At 35.5% G+C, this 23,769-nt stretch overlaps 1 protein-coding gene across 1 annotated transcript; it reads right to left on the bottom strand.

Annotated features, from left to right (window-relative positions):
• Window positions 1-3,534: 3,534 nt before the first annotated feature.
• Window positions 3,535-15,878, bottom strand: LOC129256534 (uncharacterized). The gene is made up of 5 exons (XM_064096395.1): window positions 15,818-15,878; window positions 9,008-9,144; window positions 7,788-7,991; window positions 4,441-6,668; window positions 3,535-4,306 (listed from the first exon to the last, which is right to left on the bottom strand). Exons 2-4 carry the CDS (start codon window positions 9,114-9,116, stop codon window positions 6,391-6,393), a joined length of 591 nt encoding a protein of 196 aa, XP_063952465.1. The 5' UTR covers window positions 9,117-9,144; window positions 15,818-15,878; the 3' UTR covers window positions 3,535-4,306; window positions 4,441-6,390.
• Between the last annotated feature and the right edge of the window lie 7,891 nt (window positions 15,879-23,769).

Genomic DNA, 23,769 nt, shown 5'->3' with positions numbered 1-23,769 from the left:
ATAAATGCAGTATTCACAGCTGATTGGGATTTATTTTGAAACCCTAGGACTTAGGTCTGGAATCTCTTTATTTCCCCACTTCATCTGCCTATTCTTATTTGTATTCCACGTCAATCAACAACAAAAAAGAACATCGATTAATGGTAGTGGTAGTCTTTATTTATCATGATTTCATCACAATATTTGGACATCCTTCCCATCCCAACGAAAGGCCATGCAAGGCTATTGATTCGCTTTCTAGAGATGGGAGAGTCAGTAACACTCTAATCAAAGTTATTACACGATGCAGACTGATCGCCTTCTTCCTTTTGGACGACGAAGACCAACGCTCCATGATGATGAGATATCGAGCTCCTTGAAGATTGGTCGAGGGTCGGTGGGACTTGGGACAAGTCCTGGGATGTCTGGAAATTCCTGGACTTGATAAGAGATGTTAGGGGGTCCACTCGTAGAATGGTCCAATGTCATCATATCTATGTAGAATGTAAAGAAATGAGCGGAGAGGAGTCAGTCAGTATACGTTTTCAAAACAGAAAAGAAATCTGAATTTAAAAAAAGCAACCCTATAAGAACCAAATAAGAACACGACCTATGACCAAAGAAAAGCAGGATAAGAAAACAAAATTTATGACGCTGTCGAAAAAAGTAAAAATAAATATGTAGCTGTGTATAACATGAAAAAACTATGATGAATCGATAATTCTCCTATTGAGCAAAGTTTCTATTAAATTATATCCCTGCAAAACGAGTGTAATTAGCTTCTTTTCATTCCAAGAGAAGATGATAGTAGTTAAAAGCTGCTTCTCACCTGCAGGTGGACTAAGGATGAAGTCGATCGCCTTATCTACGTCACTTTTGCTAGGACAGTCCTCTTCCTTTTCGAAAGCACTATCCTTTTCGGCAGGGCCAAGCTTTCCAAATGCTTTCGAGATCTCTGTTTCGTCCCAGCAGCGAGGCAGAACATTGGCTGATGCAGTGATGGTCTTTGTGACGTGGCGATGAGGCGCAGTGGTATTGCGCGTAACAGGTTGAACATTTTGGTTTAGTGACGTAACAATGGGCTCTTCTGCTTGTTGGACAAGCAGTGGCATCACCTTAGAAACGATGCAAAGAAGAAGAAAGAAAGAGGTAGATTTTTGAAGAAAAAAAGAATGATAGTGGGCGACCTGGGGCAACCGATTATCTACTTGTTTTTTAGTCACATTCTTTTCGGTAATGAGAAAATGCCAATAAACATGATATTTTTTAAAGTTAAAACCTGTTATTTTATTATTGAAAATAATAAGGATGGGTTTTTTTGTGTTGACAATGAAAAACATTTCATCGACAAGAAGAAGAAAGAAATAATACCTATTTTTCTGAATATATGCAGTTACCTTGTTTTGACGTCTGAATGACCGAAATCCAAAGTCGACCTTCGTTTGTAGGCCTACTTTACATCGAAGAAACTCCTTGAAGCCTCTTTTATTCTTACCAGGTTTAGTTAGAACTATAACCTTAGATCGATTGCACCCCATACTGATAACAGTTTTGATAGCAATCAGAAATACGAAATGATATCGCAAATGAGAGCTAAATGATTAGCAAGATAAGAGAGCTAATGATAGCTAGCTAGCTGTAAAGTCACTCGAGAACGATAGACTAATGTTGACATTAGAAACATATCAGTTTTATCCCATCGAAGCGCACTGCCTGCGCGCTTTTGCCTTTGACGTAATAATCATTGGCTATCTGGATTAGTCTGACGTCATAATGAAGCTGCAGTGTGCGCGTTTTATTTTCCGGGGTGGTGTTACATGGAATTATTTGATTTGAAAGTAATAGGTCCATAATTTAAATAATTTGATTACCGAAGTGATCTGGATGGAAAAAAACAATCGAAAACTAATTTCTCAAGATATTATTTTATATCTTAAAGTTTTTCTTAGTTTCACAAATATTGGTATTCAAAACTTCAGTGGTAGGCAGAATGGAGATGGGCTGGTTCTCCACCAGAGTGCAGGGTCGTATTAGGGGTCTGTAGCCGGGGAGGGGGGGGGGGGTTGGCAAGAGCAAAAAAATTCCCGGTCATATTTTGGTTTGAACAGGCAATGGCTTAACAAGGCAAGCATTTTGAGGGGGCCAGAAATGGCGTATTGGGCAAAAATTATCATTTAAAAAAAGTTGCAAGCGAGTAAAAATTTCGACATTTTTATTACAAAACTCCGATTTTGTGACAGATTTCGACATAATATTGAAAAAATAATTTAATATTTCACCCTTTTCTCTCCTTTTTTCTTTATTTTTTCTTGGTCTGTATACGCCTCTGTGAACAAGATTTTTTTATGCTTATCCCTAAAAGAAAAAAAAAAGAGATGGGGGCACAGTATGGCGCTTGTGGTAAAAAGTTGCTTAATAGGTCCCGAGTGAGCGAAGCGAGAGAGAAGAAAAAAGGGGGAAGAGGGAAAAAAGTGAAGAAAAAGAACGGAGAGGGAGACGGGAAAGCAAATGAAGGGGAAGAGAGAGAAAAAAAGAAGAAGAAAAAGGGAAGGGAAGGGAAACAAGAAAAGGTAGGAAAAAAGAGAAAGAAAAAGTAAATGGAAAAGAAAGGGAGAGGGAAAAGAATGAAAAAGAATGGAGAGGGAGAAAGGACAGAAAAGGAGGAAAAAGAGAGAAAAGTAGAAGGGAGAAAAGAGAAAGGGGTGAGGGAAGAAAGAGGAAAGAAAAGGAGAAAGGAGAGGGGAGAGAAGAACATGGAAAATGGAGCAAAAGAAGAAGGGAAAGAAAATGAAAAGGGGTAACAAAGGACATTGAAAAGAAAGGGGAGAAAGAGAAAAAGACAAAGTAAAGGTGGGAGAGAAAAGGGAAGGGAAGATATAAAGGAATTAAGGGAAGAGGAAAGGAGAAAGAAAACAATGAAGGGAAAGGAGAGGCGAAATAAAAAAGAAAGAAAAGAAATGAGAGAGAAAGGAAAAGGAAAAAGGAATGAAAAATTAGGGGAAATGAGAGAGAGAGAGAGAGAGAGGAGAGAAATGGAATGGAAGAAAGGGAGAAAGAAAGTGTTGATGAGTGAATGGTCAGAAAGGGAGAAAGGAATGGGAGAGGAGAGAGCTTTTCAGACAGACTGCACCCCGATAGCGTCTTAACAGAACATGCGTCCGGGTGTTGGCGGGGTGGAGTTGTTTTTCTACCCCAGGCCACTTCTACCCTAGTCGGAGCAGGCCGAAATTCCGACACATTCCTGCTTTTACCTCACTGAAAGCGTCTTAATAGGATGGGATGATTTTTTTTCACCCTGCCTCTGTCTGGGCAGGGCAGTCAGACAAGAATAGTGTATGTTAAGAGGGGGCTTCAGTTTATCCCAAAGGACGGGCAAGTGACCCCCTTAGCCCCCTTATCACCATCTCCCTCTCTATCTCTTTCCTCCACTTTAATTCTCTCTCTGTTCTCTCCCAACCCCCTCTCCCTCTCTTTATTCATGGATCTATAGGTCTATGCTTTGTCTTACATCACATTTTATGACACGATAGTCGAATTCGATGGGATAGGCTGAAATGATATAAAGTGTTCTTGCATCATTTTTAATATTTATTGAAAATATTTACAATTCACTTAAAATAATATATTGACAATGCAATCACTGTAAAAATGCGGTAATATTACAAATAATGTATAAAGGCAATTTGTTTTAGGCTCTTAGTCGGTTGGTTGATTATTGTATCTAGTTCGTGATTACGAGCTCAGAACTGTGGTACATCAAACTGTGGACTCAGTGAAAGCAATCACAATTTTTGGGGGAAGTGCTGCATCAGACATTTTAACATTCGAAATATAAAATGTTTATTAAACGTGTTTTATTAATAGAAAAAAAAAACAACCTTAGTTCTCGAAATGAAAAAAAAAGAACTTTAATTGAAAAATCTAAATATTAGGGCACAGTATTCGTCATTGACACTCCATAATTAAGAAATGTCATCTTATTTGGTATTCGCCTTGAAGATTGAAATTATGGTCAATTATTGCCAATTGTTTCAAACACTACTTTCAAAAAGTTGAGGAATTATAGGGTAAATTGCATGGAAGGATTTATCTTTTGTGTCATCGAATCATTTTGAAATATATTATGAACAATTAAAATTATGTGAGATAACACATTTATAAGCAACTGTTTCCATTCACTTCAAGAGGTGAATATAATGTATTGCAAGCAATTAATTGATTTATCCTTTATTATATATTTTGATAAATTTCTCTCTGTATATTCCGTACATACAAAATAAGGATTTATGTGGACGTTCAAGATATATATATATATATATATAGTCAAATGATCTGCTCGGAGATTATAAGTAGGTTCAAACAAAGAAAAGTATAAAAACTCCGTGGACAGTAATATTACTGTCCACGGAGTTTTTATACTTTTCTTTGTTTCAACCTATATGTATATATATATATATATACGTATTAACTTCACTTAACAAAAAGATATAGTCTTTTTTGTTGAAAAATAAGAATATGGAATGTGTGTCACACATTGCCTTTATTGCGGGATGAAAGAGCTAGTTTTAAGTGTTGTGTCACGTATTATCAATTGCTAAGTAGATTGCGAATTATTAAACTGAAAATAGTAACTTTGTAGTGAGGTAACTTTGTTGTAATTAACACACAGCAGATGCCCACAGTGTGCCACCATCCCCTGTGTGTTCAATTCGATCGTTTCCAATTGTGAATCACCGTGTACACGATGTGAAACCAAGGAAAGCGACGTGAACGCAATCTGAACACACTTTGAACACACTGTGAGCACACTAAGAACACAATGTGAACACACTGTAAACATCTTGCAAACACACAGTCTGTGAATACACTGTGAACACAATATGAAGACAATGTGATCAGAAAGTGAATGCACTGTGATCAAACTAAATTCACTGTGAATCACGCTGTGGACAAAATGTGAACACGTTGTAATTACAATATCAACACGATGTGGGAACAATGTATTTTCAACCAAAAAAGGGATATTTATGATGTTTAAAATTCTATTATCATCGTTTTGATAGTTTATATTCAAATTCATTCGATTTTTCAGTGTTTCAAAACATTCATTCCCCTGACAGTTTATCTGAACCTTTCCATAAGTAAAATAAATATGAGATACTTTAACATCATCTGAGGTCATTCAACGCTTCATCCACATGAAATGAATTTAGAATTAATACAATTCCAAGACCCGTATCCTGAAGTCGGGTTTGATAAAAACTCTGTTCTAAAGTTGTGGTTTAACTATGGAAAGCCAAATGTGACATACTGTACTCCTCTCACTGTAGAGGATCAATCAACTCAAATCATGATTGTTAACTGTCTAGGAATGATAAATAAGATAGTTGGCTTCAAAGAATAAGGAGAGAGCACAGCAAGTATAAGAGACACAATGTAAACATCATTTTGACACGTTCGGCTTTCCATAATTTCAGCGCAGGGTTAGACCATGTAAAATTGGACTCCAGAATATAAGCTAATATATTTACAATATTGACCTTCCCATCGAGTTGGCCATCGAGTCATTGCAAATACACACACAAACATTTTTTTGGTAATGTCTTGGTTCAATAGCTTGGTTCGATTGGTCCAGTTTATCATTTAAATTACAAACACATCCCAACATGGACATCCAAATCCATCCTACATGTCCTACCGCACACCAAAATAGGCCTTATAGAAATAAATGCTGTAAAAACCTTTTTATTCGCGGGTCTCAGGAAGGTATACTTTGCTTTCCTGACTGCTCACATCAGTAGTATACAAATATATTTATTAAATGCGTTTATGGCGGAAATCGAAACACTTTTTGTTTATGGAAATACGTTATTACATATGCGAAGACTCTTGTGCCGGTCTCGTATATGGATATGAAACTTTACTCTACATCCGAGGACATCTTATACATGTTATATCTAATTGGGACCGTCTCGAGCAATGGTTCCCCGTATTGAGGACATCCTATATGACTTGTGTCCTCGGTTTAAGTTCGCGTATGAGTCCTCCTTTTCCATCATGGTTAAGTACATATCGACACACGTACACACAATTTACACAAACGCATAAATGTACACACCCGCACAAACCCACATGTCGACATAAAGGCACACATTATGGAGGGTCTGCACCTGGACCATGCCCATATTAAATAAAAATATATCCACATTATAAACAAATTTTTTGCACCAGTTCAATAAATATGACCAACAGGTCTGTGTAGTTCCTTCGATTGTCTTATTAGGATAGGGTCCAGATGATCTTTATTCGCTGGAAGGTAAGAACTCAGTCCGATAAAGGTGGATGAATAGGTCTAAGACGATAAGTTTGATAAGTTTGTAGTACTTCCGGGTGAACCCTAGTTCCGATCGATCACGGGCCCGCTGTAGATGTATCGATACACCTCCCCATATAGAGAATGGTTTCTGTAGACGCTATGATACCTCGACATCGCACTAAATTAAAAGTGCATTCGCTTTGGTAGGTTCCTACGGTCGTGCATACCGGCTCTAGTACCAGGTCACACGAATCTGGACATGGCGTCGTCATCACGGGGGCCATCGTCGTGGTCGTTGCCGGAGTCGATCTCCTTGTCGTTGGAGCTGGAGTAACACGACGAGTTGGTTTAATTCTCCTGGTAGTAGGGACTCCTAGAATAAGACAGACATTTTGGAGAACTTAAGTGTTGTGAACAGCATAAGGAACTGTAAAAGGATATGACCACAGTCATATCTACGGAACCAACTCCAGACCAGTCTAGCTATTATTTTCAGTGTCACACGATTGGTTGGTTTGGGAGACCTGTGATTAGTTGAGTAAAGATTAGCGAGTTTTCGCAACGTTACGCAGCCGCTTTCTGGAACGTTGAAAATCTATTGAACATGCCAGTGTCGAAAATTAGTGAACCTGGACACTAAGGATATCCTTCTAGATTTCGGAGCAGGCGAAAAATGTCGCTTGTTTAGAGTCCTGGACGACACTGCTGTTTGGATTTAGCGATTTTCGACAAAGACTCCTTCGTGGTGAAGGGCTTTAGACAATAGATTCTCAACGTTCCAGAAGGCGTCTGCGTAGTTTTGCGGAAACTCCCAATACTGCCCCTTTCACACAGACAAAACAAGACCCCAAACCGACCACGGTATGCCATTTACGGCAACGTATAAGTTTTGATCGGTCAAGAGATGGACCAATTGGTGTGACTGCTACTTCATTCATAATCAAAAGCCATGTCAAGCATACATTTAGTAAGGATGGAGTTAAAACTCCCGTTTCTGTAAATTTAATCTTTTAACATTTATATCTGCATTATTCTTTGACAGACTTTCATCAAAGCTTTACTAATTATTATTGTATTTATTTATCCTGCTTTTATTGAAATCACCTTATTGGCAGGGTAAAATTTTTCTCCAAAAGACATGCTCTCTCTTCTGTTTTGTTTTTGCATTTTTTTTATTATTTATTTATTATCACTTTATTTATTATTTCTTTATTTATTTATTTATTTATTATTATTAATTTTTTTTTTTGGGGGGGGTCTCGCCTGCATAGTAGAGGTAGACTATAGACGTCGTTAACATCTTAACCCAGGTAAAAAGGGTAAAGTTTCTGAAATGCCACCATAACTTAGAAAGTTGACAATTTTGGGGGTATCAACGTCGAAATCTAAACTTTTTTAAACAAGCAACATGACCATGATGACGCGACATTGATTCGTCTGCTATTAAGTTATTAACTTCATTCATGTTTTTAATAAATACGATGTAACTTACGGGTTGGTGTTACTGGCTTGACCGGTGGGCGTGTCATACATTCTGCCCAATGCACTACTCTCGACTGAGCATTCCCATTGTAACAGGCGACTTGTCGAAGGTGGCATTCCGATCTATATATTCCTCTATATATACCACCAATGATACCACACACAGTAGATCTCGGATCAGGGTTTGGATGGCATCTTGGACAATTATTTTGGGCTGCAACCAAAGAAAAAAAATGAAAACATAAAAATATAACTTGTTTTATCTGTGTTTCTCCAAGCTTAAAAGAAGGACATCGGTTCCATGACATTTGCTCCGGCGACAATTGCTCCGCTCTACATTCCACACACTGACTGAATGACCAACTTCAACCCTGGGTTTAACACTATACCCTGTCCTAAACCTATCCCCAAACCCAAATCTTGGACGAAATTAAGCCAAGAGCATTTGTCGCAGGAACAAATGTCGTGTCACCAGAAAATCAACTGCATGGAATATTTAACACTAGGGTTTAATGAATAAATCATTTTCTATCACAGTCTGCCTTTTAAGCCATGAAGGGTTAGAGTCAAGCAATATTTAGGGAGGTTTCGCAGCACAACACAGACACTTTGTGGAACGTTGAGAATTTATTGTCAAAAGCCCTTCATGACATATAATTCTTTGTCGAAAGTCGGTGAATCAAAACAGCAGTGCCATCCTGGACTCTGGACAAACGAAATTATTTGCAATTTTTCGTGAGCTCCGAATCTTAGGACGATCGATCTGCTGTCCCGGTAACACCAATTTTCGACAAAGTCATTTAAGCTGTCCATTGTTATTTGACGGGCATTTTCATTGATTTACTGTGTTGTAGAATCCGTTCCAGTTGTAATTGCGAACAAAATCGCTATGAGGGAGCTTGCAACACATGACGGATGAGAAAAAAGACCGATTGGCTGCCCGTGTTTAGTCAAAGGCACTCCAGGACAGAGCATGCGCAGAATATATATATATATATATTTATTTATATATATTTCAGCCTTCCATCCTGCATGCCGTCCGCCATCTTTTCGTAAACTTCTTAACTAGTACAATTAAATTGTTAAATTACATCTTTATTTTATTTTATAATTTTTTTTAATTTAGAAATGGAATATAAAATAAATAATAAAGTGATTTTTGGGGGAATTTTGTTGTGTAACTAGCAACACCTCACTCATTTTGTAATTTGTAAGAAATTGTACACTTACCTGGCACTTGTTCCTCTGAACTGTCATCCTCCGAACCTTCTTCACTATCATCTCCGTTGCCATGGAGAATGATGCATGCCAAGAGGATGATGACGTATGGAGCCTTCATCTCTCTCTCTCCGTTCTCGAATAAAGGTCTGTAAATAAAAAAGAAAAAGAAAAACAGTTTCACAACGGTTACCAGTGTATTATTCATTCTTTACTCAATAACTTGATAAATAAATCCATTCACCAATTCTTTCATCATTTTATTAAATCATTCATTCGTCATGTCAATATTGCCACAATTATATGCCAGTTATTAGTATGATTTCGATTCTTGTTGTTATCATCTGTTAAATTTAATACAATTAACTTTTATAATACTATAAATACGAACTCCAGTTGTGAATCGTAAACTCCCCAGTGGATCTAGTAATAGACCGTTGTATCCTTTTTCTTGTGGTGACGAAATTTCCTTTCAGTGAGGTCTAATTCTTGGTTATTATTGGAACAATTTTCCAACAAACACTTTATCATGTTTATGATAGCATGAAAATCGATGTCTATTTTGATTTATAATGATGTGAGTCATAATGGTAACACGGGAAGTTTTTTTTTTGGGATAAAATATCTTAATCCAAGCTTTCGATTAACAAGTTTAATCCATGCATCATCAAATCTAAAGGAAATGAATAGAAGCGTAAGAGTAATTTCACAAACGGTTAAAGAAGATTCTAGCCAAGAATAACAGACCTGTTGACATCCAGATTCAAGCGTCTCGATATAGCACCCGAATAATCTCATCTTCTTAGATGACTAAGTTTTGATACTTCATGACTAACGCACTCATGAGCCCTCGAATCACCCCTTATTATTTGTCAAAGATTAAACACATCTTAGAGAGGGCGGACATGAGATTGATGGTGATTCACCGATTCACACCGGTCTAGTAATAATCAACACAGACAGCTAATCAAAGCCAGGGCACACGTGGAGTGAGAGGGTTGAAACAATCTGTCACTTTTAGAGTATTTGTTGTGAGGAAAGTTTTGAAGCCTTCCTCGACCTCCATTAAGAGGCCCCCTTTTGAATCTTCTAACAGAACAAAACTACATTGGTCACTGGCGTATGGAAGCATGGACCTCTCTAGTAGGTCCATGATAGAAGAGGGTTGGGGTGGGGGCTTGGGGCCATTCCCCCTCCCCCCCCAAAAAAAACCACCAAGAAAATAAGAGTTAAAAAGCAAAGGAAAGGAAGAGGGTGAAGTATGATTTTTATTTTCTAAATATCATGTCAAAATCTATCACAAAATCTGATATTATTGTGTCTGGTCCTCTAAATTTGTTGTCTCATTATACGCTATTGGTATTGGCGCAAATTATTCAAGATTTCGTTGAAAGTAACACACAATAATCAGAAGACCTAACTATTATTACTTTCCACAAAATTGATTTTCTATTTATATCTTTTAAACAATATTCCCTCTCATATTTGTCATGCCAATTCTATTAATTCTAAGACGAAATTTTTAAAATCAATAGAAGCACCAGCCGCAGAAACAAATGATAAGTATAATAATAGTAATATTTATGAATAAATAAATAAATAAATGAAATTAAAAAAAATATCCATGGATATTATATATGTGGTTTTATCCCCATAATTCGGGGTAGCTTTTGCTTTTTTTATCAGTTACCTTAAGTTTGAATATACAGTGCGTCCAACAAAAAACGAAACCGAGATTCATCGATGATTTATCATAACTTAATCGCAAATACAATAGACAAATGACCTACTATTTTAAAGCTTAGAATCTCCTCTTTCATCTGAAATTACTTAGATTATTTCTCATTCACGTATGAGTGAGCAAAAACAATTTGAAAAGGGGATAAAAAAAAGTCACTTGGCGGGCCGTATCTGGGTTTTAAAAAGAAAACCAAATTTTTAAAAAGTTCAATATCTGCTCTTTAATTTGATACCTCAATCACAGAAAATGGTCAAGAAATAACAAAGTTATGGTTATTTAAAATAAGGCTTGAATTTCAATAATTTCATAAAATGAAGAGGTTTTACAGGCTAGCGTTCAAACTCACTCGACACTCTGTTTTGTTGACGATCAGCCATGCATTAAGTCTTTTGTTACCGTGCGATAGCTTCAGTGGGAAACCGGTGAAAACACGTTTATTTCATGAAATTATGGAAATACAAGCATTGTTTCGAGGGATCATAACTTTTTTACTACTTGACCATTTTCTGTGATTTAGGTATCAAAGAAAAGAGAAGATATTGAACTTTTTAGTCATGTGATTTTCTTTTTGAAATTCAGATACCCCCCGCCAAATGAGTTTTTGGCATCCTTTCTTCGATTTTTTTTTGCTCAATCATGCGTGAATGAGGAATAATCTAAGTAATACCAGATGAAAGAGAAGATTCTAAGCTTTACATTGGTAAGTCATTTGTATATTTTATTTATGGATAAGTTATGATAAATTATCGCTAAATCTCGGTTTCGTTTTTTCTGGGACGCACTGTATAATAACTAATTATAAATATTATATTATTATCGGACATTATGTGGGATTTCCTATAGTTTGACAGGGAGTGCTACCCTAATTTGGCAATTAATATTTGTGACGTTTGGGGAAAATCCCACAAATTGGTTTTGATACGTAATTATTTTTTTTCTGAGAATATAAAACGTAAGGGAAATTATCGTTCGTTTTCAAAATGTGTGAATTCTTGAATTGATCAACAAGAGGAAACAATTTATTTTCATTTTGTAAGCAGTTCTTGTCCTTATCGTGTTATAATTCTAATCATGGTTTTACACTAACTTGCTTCTATTGTTGCTTTTCATAATGACAAAAATAAAATATTTAAATTGAATGAAATATAATGAATAGATCCTGAAATATTTATGAATATATATGTATACATACATATATATATATATATATATATATATATAAAAACAACTGTCATTCAAACTTGTCACAATTCACGAATCTTCCCTGAAGAAGGTAGATGTCTACCGAAAATTTGGAGAGTGAATAAAAGAACTTAGTGGTTGGCACTTCAAAAACTGCATTACTCGTGAATTTGTTTCGCATTTCTGATGTCTTATATATATATATATATATATATATATATATATATTGTAAAGAAATGGATGAAGAGAACAATGGTAGGCGTAGCTTAAATCAAGGTTCCCCAGAGCTATCTACCCTTTGGAAAAATTGATGATGCCGAAAAAATGTCTCTGCCGGGAATCGAACCCGGGCCCCCAGCTTTGAACGCCGGTGCCTTAACCACTAGACCACAGAGACGGGTTAGTGGCTAGGACGACCCCGATCCGATTGACCGTCAGATAGACAGATTTTCGACACTATACCAATTATAATTTCCTTTGTCGGGTGAAGGTGGGTTTCGAACAATGACAAGCCGCCATGCTTCAGCTGGATCAAAGCTATTGCTTTGATACAGTACAGGTATGGGAGAAAGTATACAAATGTGTAAATTTATACATGTACAACATGTTACAATACAATATCTTTACAATATTTAAATAAAAGAGTTGCCAAAGCTGTTGTACATGTATAAATTTACACATTTATATATATATATATATATATATATATATATATATAGCTATATATATATATATATATATATATATATATATATATATATATATATATATATATATATATATATAGCTATATATATATATATATATATATATATATATATATATATATATAGCTATATATATATATATAAATATATATATACATATATTTAATAGAGAAACAAATGTAAAAAATGAAATAAAATAAAAACCACGAACAAATACATGGGCATTTAAAATAAAGTAATTGAATCAATAATTAGTCAAGTGAAAATGGCAAAGAACATTAACCGCTTAACATACTTTAGCAGAAGCCCCTACGCCCCCCTCAATAAGAATATTAACTGACCAAATTACTTATATCCCGATTATGTTAATTGCAGTTTAAATTAGCCTTCCATTTATTTTAATACTATTCTGTATTTTGTGCGATGAACTAGTTAACTGTTTTCGTCAACCTCCAAACGATTAGCTATGTTCAGGATACAGTAGATTCAGTAGCACGTCATGGAAAACTGTTCCCATCAACATTATCCAGTTTAGTCTGACATGCATCAAGCCGGGCACAATTTCGTTTTGTCCTCTGTAATCAATTTGAAGTGAAATTAGTCCCGGATTTAGGCTTACGTCACTCTTAAATAAATGTCTTCCGCACTGATGGCACGCGTCATCAGGAGCCAATGTGAGTAATGATTATTAAACCGAATTAATGAAATACTGTACTCCATTATATTCAAACTTTTATTCGAAACAAACAGCCACAATATGGATTGTGCATTGTTAAGGTTAATGTTTTTAAACATGTATATGTACATCATGTACATGTATATATATATCACGTATCATATTTTGTGAAAAAAAAAATCAAATATTTATTTCAATCAGCTTTACCACCCCCCCCCCCTCTCTCTCTCTCCACAATCTAGTTTCATTCTTCTCATTTTCTGTTCTTATTTCTCTTCTCCCTTTAATATGATTGTGGTCGCGGTGAACAAAACTGTCACCAACTTGCCATTATACATCAAACAGACATACGACGTGTTGAAACTTCTGAAATAAAGAAAACGAATTAATATTTTCATTCGAATCAAATTTCGTGTAATGCTGATTGTTCAGATTTTTAATACCACACAGTCACACGTAACCAAACCGACTCATGATCCACTAAATCGATTGCGTTATTTACAATGACATACTATCGGTCAGTTTGGAGTCCATTTTGTTGATATGACGGTCGCATAATTATCATTAACACGAGGAAGTAACTGATTAAGCTTTTCATGGAGAAGCCAACATAATACATGTCCTCCGTCTTGAACATTTCCTTAACGGTACGGTAGTCTCTTCAGATTATCGTGACTTTAAAGGATCGGACTGGCTAAATCACGAAGCTGAAAGAAATGATTCCGTGCTGATATCGTTTTTCGAGCAGTAATGAAAAAAAGAAATAGCAAAATGTTACACATTTATTACCGTTGACTAGTAATTTTTCAGATTCCCTTAGACTTCCCTTATAATAATCAATATAATGATTGTGGGCATTAACGAAAAGACAAGACTTTGTACAGGGATTACCTACATGTAGTTCCAGTAGGCAGTATGGGTTAACAAGAAAATGAAACATTTGTTGAGGTTGTCGACAATTTGGTACCTCTGTCATATGTTCTGTTCTATATAGTAATCCCAAATGCTTATGTTCCTATTCCTTTCCCACACACTTGTATAGGCTGACGATATCCTATCCGAACATCAATATGACAATTCTCAGTAAAACCTCAGACCCTAACTAAAAAGGTGATGGCTTTAACCACAGATGTCTTTGACATTTGCATGAGGTGAAATCTGGCATCGCCAGTGCAACTGCTGTGTGCGACGAACCTTTCTCATAACAGTGTTTACATTACATAAAGTATCTGCAATTATCATATTTCAATGAGCTTGTATGTGCTATTAAGACAAAATATATGTATTTCTTTCCCGCCAACAGGATCCTCATTTTTTTAAAACCACCTTACCGGCTTTCATTGTTCTTTCAAGCTACGCGTCTAAAAGTAACGGACTAAATCTGGGATCTTGACGGCAATTAATAATCACGCAAAACTTGACCGTCTGACAGCCGATAGAGGAAGTCATTGCAATTCGATATATTTCATGAAACGAAAGTCAGTTCTCTCCCCTCAAAATCCACACCGGCACCTACCCCTCACTGAAATACATCCGTGTGAGCAACGATGGAAAAATGAGATAGGCCGAAATATGACTCCATTTTTGACAATCACTGACCTACATGTACATACATGGAAATAAATCGAATTGCATTTCCTATATAAGTTCCCCCTTCATGTACAATCCTCTTTCGTGTTGCCAATGATATTGTTTTTATTAACAGGTTTGGGACAGGTTTACAGTTTGCCAACTGTAATTACCTCGTGATGTCTTGCCAAGCCCCCTTTGCGCAAGGTGCGACGGTATAACAGGTATTAACTAGCATGGGAGATTGTTATCCTAGGAGCAAAAGAAAAGGCGTGTGTGACGGTATATTTCCGATTCCATTCTTTAAAAATAGTTTATGAGTGATTGATGCTTAGCAACGGAAAGGAGAAATAAGAGTGAAAATTTGAGTACCCTCATGATCTCAGGTCTATCATGTCTGTAGTAGTTGAGGGTTAGTCGAATAATTAAAACTAATCATTTTAGCTATTAGCATTTGCCTGACTGAAGAGGTAGGAAGATTTTGTTTACGTACATTTTATGAATATAATGATAAATGAATACAATAAAACACTATTGGACGATCAAAAGTAACTCATAAACAAACACATTCAACTCAAATAAACATAAAGATGCGACGTAGAAAAGGGAAAGAAACCGAAGAATCAGAAAATAAAACTGGAATCCTATTAATGACATGAATGAACGCCGAAGTTACACTATTATTGCAGTCCGTTTGACAGTCGACACCAAAAACTCATTAAACTCAAAATAGCATTGCTTACCAATTTCTGTGATCGAATGCAGTTGACAGACGACGATGATCAAACTCAATTAGATGCCAGTAATCAATATAGAACTTTGTTTATATTTCCTTGGTACCTTGAAACCTCCTACAAATCCTCGATAATGTGTTGACGGTTTTTTGGCGCGCAAAGTCTAAACATATCTGTGGGACTCCCTCCGAGCCTCAATGCTTATATACCGACCTTGTGAAATCACAAAAGGATTCCTCTTTGTTCAGGGGACCCAGTTTTTTGTGGCGAGAAGCACATCCGAGGCAATTCAGTCACACTCTTTTCTCGAAAATCATTGGTGCTGCTGGATATAGGTGCGTCGTATACATGACGACTCGTTTAACTCTTCCCGTCCTGTACGAGTCTGTAGACACGACAGCTGTTTGACTTGTGTACCCCGATTCCAAATACTGTTCAGACCATGAGTAATACTTGCATATCATAATATTGACGCGCTTCCTTTTTCCCTTTTTCCTTCCCACCCCTTCTCTGTTGCTACAGTTTCCGTTGTCTTTCCATTGTTTTTCTTAAACTTTGTCGTATTTATTGTATTTGAAAATGATTTACTCATTTTTTTTATAAGTATTGACATTTATCTACTAAATGATTTACAAACAACATTAATATATATAAGAAAACTATTATATTAAAGATTTTAGTATAGCGAGTATTCCATTTTCATAACTTCCAAAAAGGAAACAAGAGGAAAGTTCTGAGAAAGTCTTATAATATTGCCATGAATGCTGTTTAGTTACGAAAACGAAAGATGATTTTAATTTCATGCATTTCTGTTTTCGTTATCCTCTTTGAAAATTTGTTAATTTGTTGGTTATTCAAACAAGGACAAAAGTTCTGAGAAAGTTATGGATTAATGCCCTTAGTGAAGCGAGAATATTATTTTCATGAGTTAGGAAAACGAAACGATGATTTTAAGGTATTTTTTTCTTCATTTTATTGTAAAAAAGATAAATTCATAGCTGATTGCTATAACACCAAGGATGACGATACACACCCATACCCTTCAAATAAATAAATACAATAGGGATATAGATGAAATTAACGGGCAGCAAAGTAAAATCGCACAACACTTCCACCAAACAATTGGGGGGATATTAAGAGCTTGAGTCTGGGGAGTGCTTTGACCAATTTCTCGATTCACCATCGCTGCCCCCTCCCCTGAAAAAACCCTGTGCCGCCCCTTACAGGGAAAATAAAAGAGGCGACCTTTAGTCACCGTTTAAACCAATATAAAACAATGGCGTAAATAGCTTTTGTTGAAAAAAAAGATCATAGCTATAATTTCGATGCTGTCTGCTTGTTTCCATGTTTGACCTCCCTAATTTTAAATTCATATAATAATATTACTCAATAAATGCGACTACATGTATCTTGGTTTCTCAAAATCCCTTATGAGCTCAATTCTCTTCCCCCAATTTCTTCCGGTTAATATATCGGGGAAGTGTGTTGGTTGCATATGACTTGTTTTGATGGGGTTTTTCTTTCTTTCATTTATGATTCAAACGTGGAGAAATTAGAAGCATCCCTTACTATCCCTTTTCACTGAAAAATGACACAGAATGAAAATCCGGTCCTAGAACGATGTCCACCGAACGTCCACCTGATGTATATCAACAATGAAATATGAAGGAAAAAGCTCGGACAGTCCACTCATATCCAAACCACATAAATGACCTAATCAGATAGGAAATTAATCTCAAACAGTAGCGTAATTAGGCCAAACAAGTACTGAGGGGGCACAACATGGCATTTTCTAACAAAATTTCTTAAAAGGACCGAGCGAGCGAGGAAAGATAATGACTTTTTTCCTAATGAAAATAAAAATTGTGATATATTTTTGACGCAATAGTCAGAAAAATAATATCACTCCTTACTCTTTATCCTTCCATTCTGTTTGTTCTTGGAACCATCCTTTTTTTTCTTTTTTTTTCGTAGGGCGTCGAACCCCAAGCCCACACCCATCTATACGCTAGTGACCCAAAAAGTAATTTATTTCAATAAATTTTGGAGAAGGTTAATGAACTGACTTGGTCCTCCGGAAGAGGATATATTTTGATAAAAACAAGGAAATGAATAGAAGGAAGCCTCCGGTAATTTGTCAGATTTTTATTGAGAAATTTTCGTTTTATATTTGTATCGGAAAAGGTTGAGGTAATTATTTCCTCTTGGATCAACGGAAGTCAATATCGCGATTGTGGGTTAATATTTAGAGTACCGAAGTGTGACGTAATCAATTTTCTTCTCTTTTTTTCATTTCAGCGTTTTTTTGATTCACCAAAGCCACGTACATCCACCTCACAAGGTGGATAAACTGTAAAAAGTATTGGGTAAAGTTTGAACCAGCACGAAGGTAATTATGTGTCCAACCATGTCCATGGTCCAACCAACTTGGGGCAGTATTTACCCAATGCAGGAAGCATATGTCCAGTAAGTTTTAAAAAATAAGCAGCAATTACTTTAGAATGGGCACAATTATCATCACACTGGATAAATAAAAATGCCCAAAAGAAACGTCCAATGTTGGTTGGACAAATAATTACCGTCATTGAACATTTTACCAAATAGTCTTTAGAGTGTATACGTGCGCTATACAAATATCCTATATTATCATTATCAGATTATTATTAAAGAATGATAAAATACTTCCACAATCATGAAAATATAAATACATATTAGCCCGATACTGATTTTTATATACATATATAAACATGTTTAATATATATATATATATATATTATTTTGTGGGGGGGGGGGGTCAGTGAGACGATAAATTTAGAAGAATACTGAACTATACCCAAATGTGTTGGTTCTTTGCGGGAAATGTCCTTTAATTAAACCATGGACCATACTGATTAAACCCTGCCTGAAGAAATACAGTGTAAAACGTACCATTCATAGTGTGATATAATCATTGTACAACATGGTGATAGTACTGTGTTTGCAGTGTGACGACTAGCTGGATTTAGCCCATTTACACAGTGTTTCCACACTGTGAACACAGTATCACACTGTCATGACTGTGGCACCGATAATATGCGATAAATTGAGTAATATACTTACCCATTTCGGATAAAACGTTCAGATCAGATGCGGTATATATTCACAATATAAAATCCATGTAAAATTATTTGATTCCAATACTTTATAGAGAAATTGACATTATTTCCGACATTGGGCTCTAAAATCCCCTTTCGTATATATAGCGACTATGTTCGTTCAAATAGAAATCTTCATAAATGGTAATTTCGATAGCTAACGGTCTACACCATAGGCGACTTTGATATTTTTGACACTACGCCATGAATTCTTTTGCTGTTTGTAAGTTATTTGCGAATATAGTTTCCGGGCATATTTAAGCACATCATAATTTATGTCATAATCGCGTTTGCTTGATGAATTATAGAAAGATACAACAAATCCCAAATATCTGGCACGTCTCTCGCATTGGATCTGGTTCAAGGCGGTTACTAAGCTGATCCACCCCTCCCCCATTTTTTTATTCACCCAGTAACCCAACCATATATTTTCCCTTTTTTTTCATTACCCCCTCCCTATTTTCCACGCACCTTGCCCCCCCCCCTTCCCATACACCATAAAAACCACAAACTGGATTAACACGGATATAGGTTTTGCAAACGTAACAAAAACAATGCAAACGTAGACCAATTTACTACAATATCGATTAAGTATTTTCTCGTATACATGTACATGACTTTTGCTGTATATTTTTTCTTTATTTTCTGTAATAATTGTTTACGCAAACAAAGAATTGCAACCAAAATCAGAACGTGGAAAAATAGAAATGGATGTTGATTTGAATCTAAATGTAATGAATTGCAATTATGACAATTGAAACGACAGAAAGAATAAACTGGAGAGAAAAAAGTAGATGGACAGTCCATCTACTTAAGCTGAAAACTGGATTTATTCATTAATGATCAGTACATTGTTCATTTGAAATTTTCAAAATAGTTGTTAAGGTTTTTTTTTTAATGTTGCATAATTTATCATCAAGCTGATTAACCTGTAATACATTTTGTTAGGGGGTTGGGTGTCTAACTTTAAATGATCCATCCGATGAAAAAGTAATTATTCAGCAATTCAATTACTGATAGATTTCTGCCACTTTCATGAACCACCACATTTTCTCTCAATAAAGATAAGTATGATAATGGATAATGGTTTCACCATGAAATATTGAACATAATGATTTATATGTAATTGTCATTATTTTAATAGGCTGGTTTGAATTTATTCTAATACCTGACACATTTTGTTCTCTTTTGTAACAACCAAAATGCAGGAGATTATGAATTCACAATGGGAAGGTATTTATTTGGGGTTTTGTATTTGTATTTGTATTCATTTATTCTCCGAAATTCACAATAAAAACATAAGTGTACAAATGAACATATAAAAGCAAGATATAAAAATAACAAGATATTGAACAAACATATACAAAGAAAAAGAGACATACAACAATATCAAAGAAAAGTGAAATCGGAAGGACACCCAGTCCAGCTCTGCCCACAGACAGTACTGTTCTTCCATGGGGTCCAAGGATTAAAACACAAGTAATAAAGAAAAATCTTACAAGAATCTCTTAGAACAAAAGGGGAAAAGAAAATAGGGGATATGGGGGGGGGGGTCCAGTATCAAATTCAAAATACTTCATATAGAGTTCATTCCTATGTGCTGCGTCAAGACTGTTAGTTCCTTTTAGAACTATACTTGTTTCATTCCTTGATTCCTTTCACCTCAGAAACAATATAAGTGCGATAATCATCTTTCTATTTTTAGTGAATTTTGAGTTGAATGGTTTATATATAGAGAGGGAAAAATATCATGTACATTAATATATTCTCGCAAAGGAATTGCCCCCCCCCCCCCCCGCTCAACTCTTTAGACGTCAGCACTCTCATGACATAGATAGAAATCAAGCGTCCTGTTTTTCCTCTGTTATTGAGGTTTAAAGGGGTACTCGGGGTTGAATAAATAGAGTAAAATTCATTGAGCAAAATGACAATTTCATCAAAATATGAAAACAAAAAACTAATTTATTGAATTTTTGTCATTGTTTTTTTTTAACAAAACAGTTTTATGCACGGCATCATGAATAATCATTAGGTGTGCTGATAACGTCTTGTCCCCATTTTACATTTTAGCTTATTACATGAAATAATAATTGTTTCATATTTTATCATGATTTGTATATTTACATGAATGTTTTTTAATGAGAATGTGGAAAATGAAATCAATTCAGTTCAATTCAATTCAAATCACGATACCTAGTTTTGTGACCGTTTTCATGGAAACTAGTAGTACATTGAGACCCCCCAAAAAAAAATTATAATAAATAAATAAATGATGAGACCAGACATGGCATATGGATAAAACTTTTTGACCTTTTTAATTAAAAAAATCTAAATTTGTGATAGATTTTGACGCGAAATTCAGAAATGATAACAACATATTTCACCCATTTTCCCTCCATTTTCTCCCTTTCTTAGTCGTATGTATGTCAGTAGTGGTAACCACAATTAGAATCATCTCTAAGGAATTATATCCAGGGAAAGTATGACGTAGGTTGTTTGCCAGTTTCATCTATCTTGTAAATGTGAACCATTCCCACCACTTCCCATTCTTCAAAATAATAATTATCAACATCAAAGGTAACGCCATCAACGATTGACAGAATATCGTCTGGGATCTGACTGGAAATTAGGTTGAACATCCGAACATTAATTTACATTTCCACTCTTCATGTTTTGATAACAGTGTTTATTCTAGTAGAATGTAGAGATCATGATTGTGATTTGTGCAATTGTGAATGGGAATTATACCTTCACTTCCCTCAAATTTCGAAATCACATTTTAGTATGGCTTAGTATTAATGTATCCGAGAAAGGCATTTTTCCTGGCAGGCATTGATTACGTCTTACGGATGGTGACGTTAAAGGTCGATCACGGACGAGAATAACAATTTTGAAAAAGTCTGTAAAAGAAAACAGAGAATGTGGGTTGTCTCTGTGTGTAAGTGCAGGGGCGGATCCAGGATTTTTCGAAAGGGGGGGGGGCATATTATCTCGAGGAAACATTTGACAAGCAAAACAAAAAAGGGGGGTTCAACCAAAAATTAAAGGGATTTCGTCCACGAAAAAAAATTGACAAGCAAAAAAACAAAAACAGAAACACAAAAAAGGTCTTCACTTTCGAATGGGGGGCACACCCTGGATCCGCCAGTGTGGAAGTGGGTGTACGTACTGTATTTGTGTTGAATGCGTGTGTGTGTGCGGTACGAGTGTGGATGTGAGGTACGTGTATCGGAGTACGGTACGTGTATCGGTACGTGTATTAGTAGGAGTGTGGGGTGTAGCTGTGTGTTGATAATTTGCGTGCGTGTGTTTCTTCTGATGAAGGCCAGCAGCAAAATAAACCATAGAAAATAAAGTTCGAGGCTTATTGAATAATATTGTCATGATTGTAGACATTGACAAATTCGGAAATCTTAGGTATCTCCGCAAAGCTAAAGGATTAGTGGGACTACTTCCATTGTTTTCTTTCTATGACATGTATGAGCGAACTTTACATTTTTAAAGGCCTAACTTAAATCATGAATATTTTGTCTTATTTGAAACAGAGAAGACTCAGAAGAGTGAATCAAATAGGCCTAACAGAGTAAAAAATACTTTATAAATATCAAGAAAAATAAGAGTTTGGCATATTTTACTGTAACTTATGCATAACTTTAATCAACTGATAAGATGACTTCACTATCTGTTTTGTACTTCACTGAATGAAAAATTTCTTATCTTGTTAGATAAATGTATCAAAATGCATTGTACATGTTGTAACTATAACGATGTGAAAAAAGGTAAAAGTATTGACTTTTGACTACTATTTTATTTTATCATATTTCTCTTTATGAAGAAATTATGGCCCCCAGTTTTAGTCCCCTCCAACAAGGGCGGCACCACAGGGGCAATAATGATTTTCAAATATTGAGATAAAAGGGGGAGGGGAAAAAAATTATAAGAATATATGAAGGAGGGGTCTCGGTCATGTAACACTATAATATCGTCATAAATGCAGTATTCAACTGAGAAAAAAATATGTCAATTTAATTAGGTGCCCCTAAACTCCCTCCTAAAAAATATACCCACCAAAATAGTCTGAAAAAAGCCGCTGAAAACAATCATTTGATATTGAGGGAATAGCTACAATATTCTTTGTCTATAAATAATCTAGTTTATTATACAGTTCCCAGTGTCATTTTGTATAATTTTATTCCCTCCACAACCTGCCACTTTTAGTGATATAAAATGATGAAAGATTTCATTCTGTTCAAATTCAGTGAATGGGAACTTTTTGTCTGATCATTGTAAATGTCGTTTTAAATGTTTCAAAAAAAGATGGAGAGTTCTTATGTATTTTTCATGCTTCTGTGTGTTTTATTTTTCGGGGGAGGGGGTGAATTACGTTTTCAAACAATTGTTATATTCATTAGAAAAAGTATTGGATATAGATAGAGTCTTGTCGGAGGAAAGAGCATGAGAACGATATCATGATTTTATATAATTCACAAAACTTAGGGTAACATAAATTGTGTCTCCAAAGTGATGAACTAGCTACTATGATTTTTTTCAGGGGTGTGATTCAGGAGATACTGCACGGATAATAGACTTGTCTGTCACTAACTCACTGTAACTGCGACCCCTACCCCCTCTTCCTCTATAGCTAGACAGAATAATGCAAGTGTTAATTTCGATAATAGGACAACCTTGAAATGACATCCTTATTAAATTCAAGATAAAGGAACAGAGGGGTAGCTTGATTTGGTGAGGAGGGGGTGTACTTGCGTGGCATCAGACCGATTCAGCCATTTCGCGTAGGAATTTGTATGAAGTAAGGAACAAAACTAAAAATAGATATGAACGAATAGTTAAAGGTCAAGTCCACCTCAGGAAAATGTTGATTTGAATCAATAGAGAGAAATCAGACAAGCATAATGCTAAAGATTTCATCAAAATTGGATGTAAAATAAGAAAGTTATAGCATTTTAAAGTTCCGCTTATTTTTCACAAAATGGTTATATGCACAATTTAGTCACAGGCAAATAAGAGAAT

This window comes from Lytechinus pictus, chromosome 3, assembly GCF_037042905.1.
Source record: "Lytechinus pictus isolate F3 Inbred chromosome 3, Lp3.0, whole genome shotgun sequence".
Classification (NCBI taxonomy): Eukaryota; Metazoa; Echinodermata; class Echinoidea; order Temnopleuroida; family Toxopneustidae; genus Lytechinus; species Lytechinus pictus.
This window is presented reverse-complemented; position numbering and strand designations above follow the sequence as displayed.